At 39.0% G+C, this 13,390-nt stretch overlaps 1 protein-coding gene across 1 annotated transcript in view; it reads left to right on the forward strand.

Annotated features, from left to right (window-relative positions):
• The window catches only part of LRRK2 (leucine rich repeat kinase 2), a 75,185-nt gene extending 62,117 nt beyond the window's left edge, over positions 1 to 13,068 (forward strand). Inside the window, exons 43-50 of the mRNA XM_019474598.1 lie at positions 675 to 869; positions 1,892 to 2,085; positions 2,373 to 2,445; positions 3,275 to 3,459; positions 4,834 to 4,986; positions 5,744 to 5,952; positions 9,215 to 9,289; positions 11,217 to 13,068. Coding sequence (XP_019330143.1) covers positions 675 to 869; positions 1,892 to 2,085; positions 2,373 to 2,445; positions 3,275 to 3,459; positions 4,834 to 4,986; positions 5,744 to 5,952; positions 9,215 to 9,289; positions 11,217 to 11,338 — 1,206 coding nt within the window. The 3' untranslated portion in view covers positions 11,339 to 13,068. The remainder of the gene's footprint in view (positions 1 to 674; positions 870 to 1,891; positions 2,086 to 2,372; positions 2,446 to 3,274; positions 3,460 to 4,833; positions 4,987 to 5,743; positions 5,953 to 9,214; positions 9,290 to 11,216) is intronic.
• The last annotated feature ends 322 nt before the right edge of the window (positions 13,069 to 13,390 follow it).

A 13,390-nucleotide genomic window follows, 5' to 3' on the forward strand; every position in this document is an offset into this window, starting at 1 on the left:
AGGGGGCACAGCCAAACTGGCCAAAGGGACATTCCATACCGTGGGACGTCATGCTCAGTACATAAACGGGGGAAAGCTGGCCGGGGGGGCCGCTGCCTGGGGACTGGCTGGGCATCGGTCGGCGGGTGGTGAGCAATTGTACTGTGCATCACTTGTTTTGTGTATTATTATTATTATCATTTTATTTCAATTATTAAACTGTTTTTATCTCAACCCACGAGTTTTTCTAACTTGTGCTCTTCCAATTCTCTCCCCCATCCCACCGGGTGGGGGGAGTGAGCGAGCGGCTGCGTGGTGCTTAGTTGCCGACTGAGATTAAACCACGACACAGTGCGGTTAGCCTACACTGTTCATGCATGTGAGAGGAAGAACAGCAGTGTGGATCTGAAACCTACTGTCTGTTATCACACATTGCATTGCTCTTTGAAATGGGTGAAATTTTCAAACATGCCTTAATCCCATTGACTTCCTCAAGTTCTAACAGAAAAATAAGAGTCAACGTAAAGGTGCTCAGTGTACAACGACTGCTCATTAATAGTGGTAATACCAATGAGCAGACGTGCTGAGATACTATGTCCATATTCCATAAAACATTGTTACCCATTGCTTGTAATTTATTTATCACTGCACGAGCCATTGTTATTATCATGTGCATGCTGTGTCTTTCTTTGTAGGTTTATGAGATCCTGAATTCTGCAGAGCTTATCTGTTTGATGAGGTATGTTTCAATACCCAGCACATCCACAGCAGAGTGCATGGTAGCTGCCAATCAAAGCTGCAAGAAGGCAGGAGTCTGGATAGGCAATGGAAACACAGAAAAAGCACAACTTTCGTTTGTTAACCTAAATACAGATGGACATACTTGTGAGGTAGGTGGGAAAATTGAAAAATAAATTGCCATTTATTCTAATTTTTTGGCACCCAGATGTATTTCAGAAGAATTAATTGCATTTTAACAGTAGGATATTACTTCTGGAAAGCTAAGCTTTGAGAGAACAAAGATTGCTCATAAGTGAGTCATCATTGTATCCATGAAATGAAGCAGAAACGCAGTTGCTTTTTCCTCTCTTCCTGCCATCCAGCCTGAACTTTCTCATAATAATGTCTTTCCACTACTGGGTTTCTTTCTTCCCCTCAGATGGAAGCTAGTTCTAGCACGGAGGCTAGAACAAAGAGTAATAGCTATACAACCCTTCGTATCTCTACCTCCCCTAACAATCCAGCTAGTCTCTTAACAATTCCTCTCTTCCCATGGATGCCACTTCCTTGTGCCACTTTGGGTGATACCCTCCAGCTCTTTTCATTTGCTTTTTGTATATCTCAGTCCTGTGCCATCAGAAAAGGGAAAAGGTTTTACTCAGGCTTGATGTGCTGTGATGCACATGTGTGCCAGAACTGAGTGTGACTCATCATCTAAGTTGTTTAAGTTATATTTCCGTCTGCCATCTGTTGACCATTGAATTGGTAGCTTTGGTATAAATTATATGGCTTATTTTTGTAAAACTAAAATGAGAAAAAGAAGTATTAGACCGGTACTTTTTTGTTAGCAATTAAACTGAACATATATTGCAGTGTAGTTCCATTTGCTTAATTCTCTGATGGCTTTGAGACCTTCATTAGACTAGAGAGAGAGAGAATATTTTTTTCAGCATTCAGCTTAGACATTTTCCTGTGTACTGTTCGAGGGGTCCCTCCCAGCACATTGAAGATAGATGGTACAGTTGGAGATGTATTCTGCTAATAGGGAATTAGATTTCTTAATGAGGAGGTTAGGCCATGGGTCTGTCCAGGGTCCAAGAGGATTGTACTTTATTTTTATTACCAGCAATTCACTAGCATTTACCCTTACTGAAATCATAACCAGGTTGTTTTTCTTTTTTTTCTGACTCAGGATATCGCAGATAGTAAAATTTTAAGTTTGGCCTTAGTGACCCTTCCTATTGAGAAAGAAAACTGGATTGTAGCAGGAACCCAGTCTGGTTCTCTGTGGGCACTTAACACAGAAGATGAAACAAGAAGGCATCGTCTGCAGAAAATGTCAGATTCCATCACTTGTTTATACTGTAATTCTCTTTCAAAGCAAAGGTATAAATGAATTTTAAATATTTTGAGTTACATTTTGAAGGTATGACTAAACAGAGATGTTCAGAAAATGACATCTGTACGCTCATGCAGTTTTGTTCAGACAGCTGCTTATTTTGCCTGTACTTTCACTTGATTTTGCACCCTGTGTAACTGGAGACGACATTCCTGACCACAGGAAATTTGCTTTTAGTGTTCAGTGAAACTCTTGAAATACCAGAGGCTACTCATTTAAATTTTTCTTACCTGATTAAGGCATTTCTAGAATTCATTATTTTATTTTATTTCAGCAAACAGAAGAATTTCTTCTTGGTAGGCACAGCTGATGGCAGACTGGCGGTTTTTGAAGACAGAGCAGTAAAGGTAGACTTGTTCTTTGCTGTCTGTTCTACAAAATACTATCAGTAATATGTAAAGCAACTACGAATAGTAGCTTTATTTCATGCAGCTTATTTTTTAATTGCTTCTCTAAAACTAAAAGTAGTTTTCTACTGCAGTCTTAGAGAAACTGCACATGTTTTACAATATCTGTTTTAACCAATAGAGTTAAGAGGGGGAAATTATTTCTCATTATAGGATTTTGAAAGGCCTGGCAAACTGACTAGAGAGTGACATTAATGGTTGTTATTAAGAATATTCTAATAGTTTTAATCTCCTTTATTTATTGCTGTTATAGCTCCTCCTTCACACTAAATTTTCGTAGAACAGGTATCTTCAAAAAGACGTCGTTTAGATTTTCTGTAGGTCAGAGTTCTGCTCACAGACCAGATAAAGATAAAGAAATGCTGGGAGCTGCTTATATCAGCTGGTTCCTGAGGGTTAGCTCCTGACCATATGCAATTTAGAGCAGTTATGGATTTGCAATGCATTGCAGAACCAGAATATGGTCCAGTGTGGGATGTCTCCAAGATATGGATGTGACTTTCTATCCAGTTCTTGAACTGCGCCAGGGGTTACAGAAAGTGTCAGTCCCAGCTCTGTCCCGTTTCCGCTCACACAGGCTGTTTTCTGTGGGACATCTGTAATGAGACTGTAGTGCTTTGCAGTCTCTAACATTCTGGTACGATACCGTAATGGTGCAGAAAATCTGGCTGTGTAAATTTAATTCAGCAGGCTGTGTGGCCTTGTTTTAACAGTTTACAAGTGTCTGTGTATTCCTTGTTTCTAACGGAGAGTATATTTTTTCTTGCAGTGTAAAGGTGCTACACCTTTGAAGATACTAACTATAGGAAATGTTAGCACACCACTGATGTGCTTAAACGAATCCTCATACTCATCTGAAAAAAATATAATCTGGGGAGGCTGTGGAACAAAGATCATTGCCTTAACTAGTGATTTCTCTGTTCAAAAGCTCATTGAAACAAAGAGAAGTCAACTGTAAGTTTTTTTTACAAATCGTGTTACTTGGCTCTTCTGTTGTTTTCATTGAAGGCTTCTGGCAGTACTTTGATGTAATGTCTTGTTCTAGAGCTCGTTCTTTGAGTTCTCTTGTTTCCATTCTTTTCCTTCCATAATGCTGATGGAATACAGTGTGCATTGAAACAAGATCAGTGAGTAGTGTTTAAAGTATTCATTGCTGCTTTTAAGCAAGGGATATGCATTTTTACTATATAAAGGATTTATGAAGTCATCTATTCAGAAAATGTATAAATGCAACTGATCAGTTTTTCTCCCCCAATTGCATTTGTCCAGGCCCTGTTTACTTTATTTAGAATTATACACACATACTTAGCATAGTATTTGTCCTTACATGTTTGTCTGTATGATATGTGTGCATATCTTTGCCCCGTATAGTTAAATAATGTATGATTGCTGACTTCTCATTATTTAGAAATTAGAGACTGAAGTTTTTGGAGTTAAGGGGAATTTTTCCTGAGCAGGGAAAGCAGTCTTTGATTTTACGCTAGTAGAGATCATTACTCTGGGAAATTAATTTGCTTTGGAAAATAATGTGTTAATATAAAGCAAGAAACTAAAACTTCAGTAAAATGCAGTTCAATGGTAAGATGCAAAATATGTCACAGGAATAATTTGAACTTTGTAGAGGCAAAACCGTATACGGTTTTGAAAATAAACTTGTCAAAACCAAGTAACATTAGGGAAAGTAGCAGTGTTACTGAGTGTCTGCTATAAGGGACCTGTGATATTGAGCTGTTCTTCAAGATGAATTGAAGAGTCAGTGAAATAAGCTAATGCTGTTAAATTGCAGGGCCAATAATATTTTGATATGTGCAGGCACAGATCTGGCATGAGAGACAAATTCGTATGTAGAGGAAAATAGTCAAAAAGGCTGTCAGCTGAAGTGAAACAAGAGCAGAGCAAGGTGAACTAAATCTCACTGCTGCTTTTTAGGCTTAGCCATCTTTGTGTTGAGTGACCCTTTATGGTCTTGTGGGCCCTGTGAGAACTATCAAGTGTCTCCAAACATTGAAAGAGCGGCAGGAGAAAGGTGGAGTTTGCCCTGCTGTGATGTGACCATATGTGATTTGCAGATAGATGAGAAAGATTTATTAATAGGTTTTGGGCGTTAATGCACCTCCGGGGATATCATCAGCATAACTCCGTTACTGTGAGAATATATGTCAAACTGTAGGAAGATTGTAGCAAACCCTTTCAGTTGTATCCTAGCCTGGTTTGGTTTTAAGGCTGAACGATTCTGTAAGTTAGAGGGAAGCTAACCCCACTCATAATAGTCCAGTTTTTCTACTAGATATTTTCTGTGTGTCTAACTGGAGTTCTTCTCTCTTCTAGGTTCTGTCATAACGCTTACAGTGATGCAAACATTATTTCAATAGCAATAGACAAATCCATCTACTTGGCAAAGAAAAACAGCCATTTTGTGGAAATCTGGGACAAGAAGACAGAAAAACTTTCTGAACTAATAGACTGTGTACATTTTCTTAAGTAAGTGTTTTATTTCAGATTGACAGCCTGATGCGTAGAAAGCTGAATATCAGATTGCCTTCTCTAGCATAGTACCTTAGCCTGCTGGAGGTAAGGGATTTGCCCAGTTCTTTGGGCAAATGTGGAATTCCTTTCCTCACTTTTGGCCCAGAACTTCAGAATATCCCATATAGAATCTCAATTTTTTAAGACCCTTATTATATTTCATAATTTGTCTATGATTTCAAGAAAATTCATTTAACTCTGCTCAAGAAAGAAGAAAGTCTTTTGCTGTCCTTCGGGTACTAATGCTTTTGCATCCAGTTACTTCCTACATCCCCTGAATAAGAATGTATTCTCTCTCCAGTGCACAGATTCAGTAGGAGATCAGAGTTTTATTAACAGTGATGGCGATTTTAATTTGCATTTAAATTGTTCCTCTCCCTTAATGTGCCATGTCCATTTCATTTTCATGGTGAGGTTAGGAGCAGCTCTAGGTGTGCTCCTCCCACTTTGCAGTGACATTATTCTCTTGGGAGAGAACAGAGAAGTATACCTGCCTCCTATTTAAAGGTCTTTTGAAGCAGACTAGCTGGGTCTCAGAAGTCCAGTAGTTTTCATCCCGGTTTGTTTCAAGTCAATCAACTGATTAGCATGAGACTTCTGCGGCTTGTCTTGATGAATGATTGTTTAAAAGGCTGGTATTGAGAGAGTCGTTTTAGCAGTTGTGGAATAGTGTGCCACGAGATTTTAATACAAATTCTCTCCATACTCATAGGGACAAGGTGGAAAAACTAAATAAGGAATCAAAACATAAACTGCCTTATTCTGGAAGAGTGAAGACAATTTGCCTGCAGAAAAATACTGCACTATGGATAGGGACAGGAGGAGGACATATCTTGCTGCTTGATTTATCAACACGTCGTCCTGTACGAGTTATAGACAACTTTTGTGATTCTGTTAGAGTCATGGTAACAGCTCAGCTAGGTAAGCAAAACCATCAAATGACGAGTACTTTGAAATCAGTGCCAAGTTTAGGATTTCTGTCTCCTCTTTGGCATGGTGTTCCAGGAACAGATTAGCATTTTCCATGTTTTGTTCATTCATTCTATTCCACTGCTGTCATCTTCAGTCAATGTCAGACACTCCAGTGTTAGCTGAATACCAGCAGGCTGTCATACCTGTGCCCACATAAAACAACAGCTCTTCCCTGGCTTGTCACTGGTCAGCACATGAACACACCCCACCTTCACTGCGTCCTTATGCCATGCTTCAGCACAGCCTCACCGTCTTCTGTCCGATAACCTTCGTCTTGATCTGTGTCTGCCTGTGTTCTTTCTCCATCTTAAGTTTTACGCTTCTGCCTTCTCTGTGGAGCTTGTTAGGATTTAATAATTTTTCCTTAATTGCTTATTGCCTAGTTTTCTTCTCCCATCCTTATTCAGGAATGGTTCTTTTAGGTTTGGGTCACAGGCAGATCACAGCAAAGCTGGGAAAGTGCTACACACTTGGACTCAGGGTGTAGACTTGTACATATGTGCTGTTCCTGTCACCAGGGCCAGTTGTTTCAGGCTGCTGTAGGCAGACAGTAGTTGTGGGGTTTCAGTGGTAATTACAAACAGCCAGAGGAGCGTAGCTGAGTATGGGGCATTTCTTGGCTGTTGTAACTTCCTTCACCTGTACACTTTCCTGCGTCTCTCCCAAAAGTAATAAAGGCCATACCAACTCAAGAGTTCATTGTACTGCAGTGGTGGGTACGTTTAAAATATACATTACTTCAAAAAGTACTCTGGCACAACATGTGGGTTCCCATCACCTTCCACTATGTTTTGAAAAAAACCTCTGGAGTTCCCTTGTCAGTGTGATTTAAAGTGTGTTTGCTGTCAAAAAAAGACTCTGAAGCTGTTGTTGTGAACTCAGAAACACACTGTTATCCTGCTAGCAAACTTCATAGTTCCAGGCTGCGGATGTTTTCTCATTACCATCATGAACTTAATTTGGGGGCTGGTTTTTTCCTTTCTGGCACCAGAAGTATCCATAGACTACAGTTATCTCACAGTGCTGACAGCGTTGTATGAGTCAAAAAACCTCCATCTTCCTCTGACTTGCCTTTGTCTGAGACAGCAAGTTTGTAGAGTCTGTTCAGTCCTCAGCTGTTAAGAGTGCCAGCTATAGTGTCCAGATTCACTAGCACAGCATTTTCAGTCCTTCTAGTCCTGATAGCTACAATATTAGTACTACAAAGGGACATTTTATTTTTAGCATTTTGTAAAGAATACTTACTATGAAAACAAAATTTCTGCCTCACTTATTACTGTCACCACTGATAGGGAAAGTATATCGTATAGAATAATACAGTGTGATTTAAAAAGCCTTGAGTCTCATATTCTTTGTTTCTAGTCACCTCAACATTTTTAATCAAAATTTTATGTATAGAAAAGTTAATACTTCAGGAGAAAGAGTTTAGCTGCGTTTGCACAAATCTCAAGAATGGCAAGTAAGATTGATACATGCAGTTTGATGTGTACTTTTTTCTTTTGATCGTTTTTCCCAGCAATTATTTATAAGGGTTGGGTTTTTTCCTGAATTCAAAGACTTTGTTTTTACTGGGATTTTCACAGATTCAGTGAAAATGGCACTGAGGCTGCTGAGCAATTCTTCAATAGTAACACATTGCTTGTGTGAAATGGGAGAAGATCGAGGGAAATATTTCTGTATTAAATAGTTTCATTTAAGATTAAAATATATAATGTCAATCAGATTTAAATATTTCAGGGAAAAGAGATTGCCAGACTTTGAAACATCGATTTTATCTGTAGTTCATCTATGAATATGGAAATATAATGTCTTTTTCTAGTTCTCTCACCTAACACATTGACTTATAACAGACATGAGACTTATCATAGAGAATGATTTATATCTAAATCTGTAGTTCATTTTGCAAGTGAAAATTTAGACTTCTGTATAGTAAGAAAGGACCTTCATCTGAATAAGAAACATTATACTTAATTTCTGATCACTTTTTTATGGAGTATGGATAGGACTGTTTGCAGAAAAAAATAGTGATGAAAAATCTGAGCATGGAAGATGTGTATGGTTCCCACCAGCCCTCATCTACCATAAGCAGATTTACATCAATATCAAAGGAGAATATACTGCAGATCTCCACAGGGCAGGAAAAATCTCTCTCTACCTTGCAGAGATCCTGGGGGACCCACTAGAAATGTTTGCTGATTCAGAAGGAACGTATCGGAGGGGGGACACTGCAGTGTGGTCACACAAAACTTCTAAGACTGTGGCTTTCATAGTAAGCCGTGCTCCAGTCTACTCATACCTCAGAAACTCCCTCCTCATCTCCCTGGGGGAGTGTGTAAGACTTCATGTATGAAGAGGTGTGGGGCACAGTGCTGCAGCTGGGGTGCCTGCACGCAGAGGGCTGTTCCCTCCCTGGCCTGATCCGTGACCCAGGTATGTAGGCTGGGTCCTGTATTCTTCTACCAGCTTACAGCCAAGGGCTCACCGCCCTCGTTGCACTGCCAGTAGGACAGGGAGCTGCTGTGGCAGGAGAACACTTAACAGCTTCTATCTATCTTGCAAGAAATTTATAAACATGTCTTGTTGGGAATAAGTGGGAAGTTGATATTGAAACACTGGCACATTCAACTTACCCCTCTGTGATCCAACCACTCCTGTCTTCTTAGTCTTTTTTTGCATTATTCAGTAGGCGCCTTCCTATGATCCATCCCCTATTTCTAACTCTCTTCCCTGCTAACTCTCTTTTCCTACCTACGTGCCATCGGTAGTTGAGAACACTTTTAATCAGTTTGTATATTTGGTTGTTTTGGTTTTTTCATAACCAAACTGATTACTGGCACTTTGTGTTTCTGCTGTGCACTGGGACTTCATTTGCAGCCTATCCCTTCACTGTGACATCTGTTTCCTGTGGCTCTGCCACCTCTGCTTGTGGCATATAATAGGGTGCTTTGTTTTTGGGCTTGTTCAACAGGCTGGCCAGCTGATCCAGTGCGTATGCCTTTGAACCCTGATAAACCCCTACATTAAATGGAGACGTGAACTATATTGTTTTCATGTCTGGGTTTTTCATGGTTAATGATTTTGAATAAAGGGTCCGGTTGACTGAACTCTGCTTTCTGTCCTCTTAATGGCATGAGGTTGTCTACTCCTTCTGTACTTAAATTACAAAGTTCCCATTAAAATTAAAATCTGACATTTTCTTTCTTTGAAAAAGGGAGTCTCAAGAATGCAGTCCTGGTTTTGGGATACTGCTATAAAAGTGACACCGAAGACAACAAATATCACAAAGGTACCTGAACCGTGTTTTCTTAATTTGTATTATTAGTGGAGTAGACATTATTATGCTTGACTGCCCTCTGAGATTGGAGAGTTGATGATCATCGTTTGATATAATTTTATTGAAACATCATTAGTAGTTTTTGTTGTCTTTTGCATTTCTGGGCTTCATAAAAACTAACAGTAACTTCCAAAAATGGATCAGAGGAAGCCACTATTTGAAGTATATAATATAATTTGCTGGAATACTGTATTTGGAGAGTAAATGTCATTGTCTAATTGGAGAATGTATCAAATGGATTTCCAGAGGGGTCTGTGCTAGGCCAGGAATCCTCAATGTTTTCATGAATGATGTGAATGAAGGAATAGTGCATGTGCTTTTCAGATTTGCAGACAATTCTCAGCTAAGACAAAGCCACAAGCACACTGGAGGGCAGGATTAGAATTGACCTTGACAAATAGAACAAATGGTCTGGAAGGAAATAGGATACAATTCAGTAAGGACAAATGCAAGACCTTTTACTTAATTAGGAATGATCCGTTGTACCAACATGAGGAAATGACCAGCTTAAACAGCAGTGCTGCAGAAAAAGGGTTATAATTGATCGCAGGCTGAACATGAGTCAACCGTGTCACGTTGCTGCAGAAGAGGCAAACACTGTTCTCACACCAATCGAAAAGTGGTGTCTCTAAGACATGAACTAATTCTTACACTCTGCTGAGTGCTGATATGGCCTCTGCTGGAGGAGCGTATCCATTTGGGACATTGCTGAATGATCTGGGCTATTAGGAATAGTCCAGAGGAGAGAAATGCAACCTGTGAGGAAATGTGGCAGGAAGTTAAGTTGGTTAATATAAATAAAGCTTAGAGAGGACACGATAATAGGCTTCAAATATGTAAATAGAGAGGAAGGGAATAAAGACTTCTGCATATTCCCTGTGGGTAGGATAAGGACTAACCAGTTTCTATTACAGCAAGGGAGATTTAGGTCAGATATCAGGAAAAGCTTCCTGACAATTAGTATAATGAAGTACTAGAATAGGAAGATAGCAAATCTCCATCTTTAGGTTTTTCTAAGAACAGTTACAGTTGACGCTCTGATCGATGCCCTTCTTCACCTTTATCTCATCCCAGTTTCAGTGACTACTAAAAATGTGGCAATGACAGTATGAAGTTAAGGGTGGCAAGTGTAGATGAGCTGACTAGCGTAAAATAAGAATCAAACTTACAGCAGTGGTTTTTATATTCTGATATTCCCTGATTATTACCATAAGAACACCTATTGCCTTTTTAGCCTTTTTATTGTATTTAAGAGTGCCATTAATTATACAGAGAGGAATCAGAGACTCCCAGAAACCTTGGGGCCTTAGTTTGTGAGCCTCTACTCATGCAGGTGTTCTCAATTATCCTTATTCCACTGAAAGCAATGTGAATTCTCCATGAATAAAGAGTTGTTTGCATGAAGGGAGACTGAAGAAGTGGCCTTTTCCCAGTATACACACTACCTTCTGAAATCAGTTTTCATTTTTAGGTAACAGTGAATGGGTTTTGAGTCTTGTGAGCATTTAGGGTCTATCTGCTTGGGAAAACAGATGAAATTTTATGCAGGCACCTCAGTACTAGCATGAGCTATAGCTCAGGTCAGTACTTTATGGACCACAGGCACCAGAAATGGTTTTTCAAGTGCTTTTAAATTGTATACTTTAAGTTTAGGAACTGGAATCCAAATCACTGTGCAAGTACAAACAGCTTGTAACCCATAACTGCATTACCTCACACATAAAGTGTCATATAACTTATCTTCCAGGTCCTAAGCATCATGCTTCAATGAGACAATTTACGAGTAATTAAAAAAATAAGCAGATAAGCAAAACCACTTCTAATTATGCAATAATTCTTCTCTGTTGCAATTTCCAATTTTTTTTTTTTTTTTTTCCAGAATTACAATCCTGTGTTTCAGTGTGGGACATTAATCTGCCCCATGAAGTGCAAAACCTGAAAAAACATATAGAAATGAGACAGGAATTAGCAGAAAAAATGAAGAGCTTTTCTTTGGACTGAAAAGTCACCCTGCAAGTGCCATTCTCTTTTCTAGTCTTCCATCCTAACTTACTGTGCAATATTTACAACTTCTTGTTGCTGGGGTTTTTAACCAAAAACCAGGAAGAAAATTGCCATGAGAGAGGCAGTTGGTATTCATAGGATACCAAGAAAAAAGAAGGATAAGTTATTTCTAATATTTGAAAGGACAGAAAACTATTGAGAATTTCTAATCTAAAGTGTTATCACGCATCTGTTGTTTACTTGTGAAGTTCTGCTCTCAGCAACTATGGCTCAACTTCAGTACAACATTGTTCATCCGGTTTTTGATCCCAGTTAAATTGGGAATAAGCCAGGAGACTATAAATGGCTCTTATTTACTTCATTATCTCTACTGAGTTGACGCTGTAATAAGAAGCAAAATTTAAGCCTCTGTGTGTTTATTGCAGTTTGCGTGTATGAGTTTGCTCTGATGATTCATGTTCTAGTAATAAGTCAGAGCTCATGACCCTGAGTACATGAAAGAAAACATTATATTTTTTAAATAGCAGTGTTTAAAGGAACATATGACTACATTACTCCTTGAAAACAACAGGCAGAATAGTCTTAATTTCTTCCATGAATAATTGACATTTTCTCGTTATGATCAGAAAAAAAAAAGTTGTGCTACAGTAATAAAATAGCTCAGAATTTAAATACACCGACAGGCTTCTGCAAGTTGGCGTCCTCTTGCAGTACTGCAGTCTGCCTTGTTCTAGGAGATGCAGTCACATCGTTATGAACATTACCATTCACGTATATCTGTTGTACAGCTCACTTTGGAAAGCCAAGAGAAAACACAGGGAGAAAGCTCTGATCTAAATGCTGCTACAACTTGTACCCCAAAGAAAGCAGCATGCTGCTGTAGCCAGACTGCTAGTTCTTAGTCCAACTTGCTGGTTTGCTTATCTCAATCTAAAAAAAAAAAAAGGGAACTTTCACTTTGATGTTTCTAACGTGTGATGTTTCCACTTATTCTTGTTTTAATTTCTATTGTTATTTTGGGGGTAAGCAGGGGAACCCTGAGGAGTGTAAGAATCGGCTACCTCTTGCATATAACTACCAGAACTTGTTGCCACACATCTTCATTCAAGAGATGCCTTTTGCTGCTCTCTGGCTATAAGTCCAAGCTGCTTCTTACAGCCTGCAGTGACCTGCTCTAAGTAAGTGCGTGCCTTATTTCTGTCCATCAGAAGACAGATGTCGTTTTCTGATACCGAAAGAATCTATAGGGTGCTCCTGAAATCTCAGGGAGTGGCATACCCAGAGCCATTCCTGAGTCTATGGAGCTGAACAAGGTTGAGCAACCAAAAAGTTCTCTCAGTTCCATTTTTACAGTTTTGGAGAAATTACGTACTAGGACAACAGCATTTATTATGTCCAATTATTGATTAATTCAACAAATTATGATACTGATATTTTGTTGATATTAAATCAACAAAAATTGATATTATGTATCATTGTTCTGTTTTCTGCCATTTGTTGAGTGCGTACTCAGGATTCCTTTCAGATATACACCCCAAGTTTTACGTATTCTTGTAATCTGCATACTGAGAATAATTTGCTATTTATATGGGATTTTGTAACTCAGAAAATATATATTATCTTATAACGAATACTTTTTTAAAAAAATAGAATACATGTATTGTGATTATGTTTATTTATAAGTAATTTTGAGATGTAAGCCTTAAACGTTTTTATTAAAACTGTGCTTTGTTAATAACGTCGTCTACTTTCTGATCGCTGAATTTCCAAGGAGGAGCTTTTGTGTGCAGTTTTTGTGGAGCTTAATCCCTTACATCAGGATGATGCAAGATCCCAGTTCTGTGGGGTGTGTTGACACAGCTGCATTCCCACTTGTTCTCTGTCTCACAGTGCACGTCTTGAGCCCCTTTCCATTCCCCAATTTGTCTTCTACGTAGTGTTCCTCACAGCCTTTCCCAGAGATGGGAGGTGACGTGTGAGCAGTACTGTCCTTGCAGTCGTTAGTCACCTCTTCCGAGATTCTCTGGAAAAGAATGATCTGCGGACTGA

The sequence above is a fragment of the Aptenodytes forsteri genome, unplaced genomic scaffold, assembly GCF_000699145.1.
Source record: "Aptenodytes forsteri isolate BGI_AS27 unplaced genomic scaffold, ASM69914v1 Scaffold137, whole genome shotgun sequence".
Classification (NCBI taxonomy): domain Eukaryota; kingdom Metazoa; phylum Chordata; class Aves; order Sphenisciformes; family Spheniscidae; genus Aptenodytes; species Aptenodytes forsteri.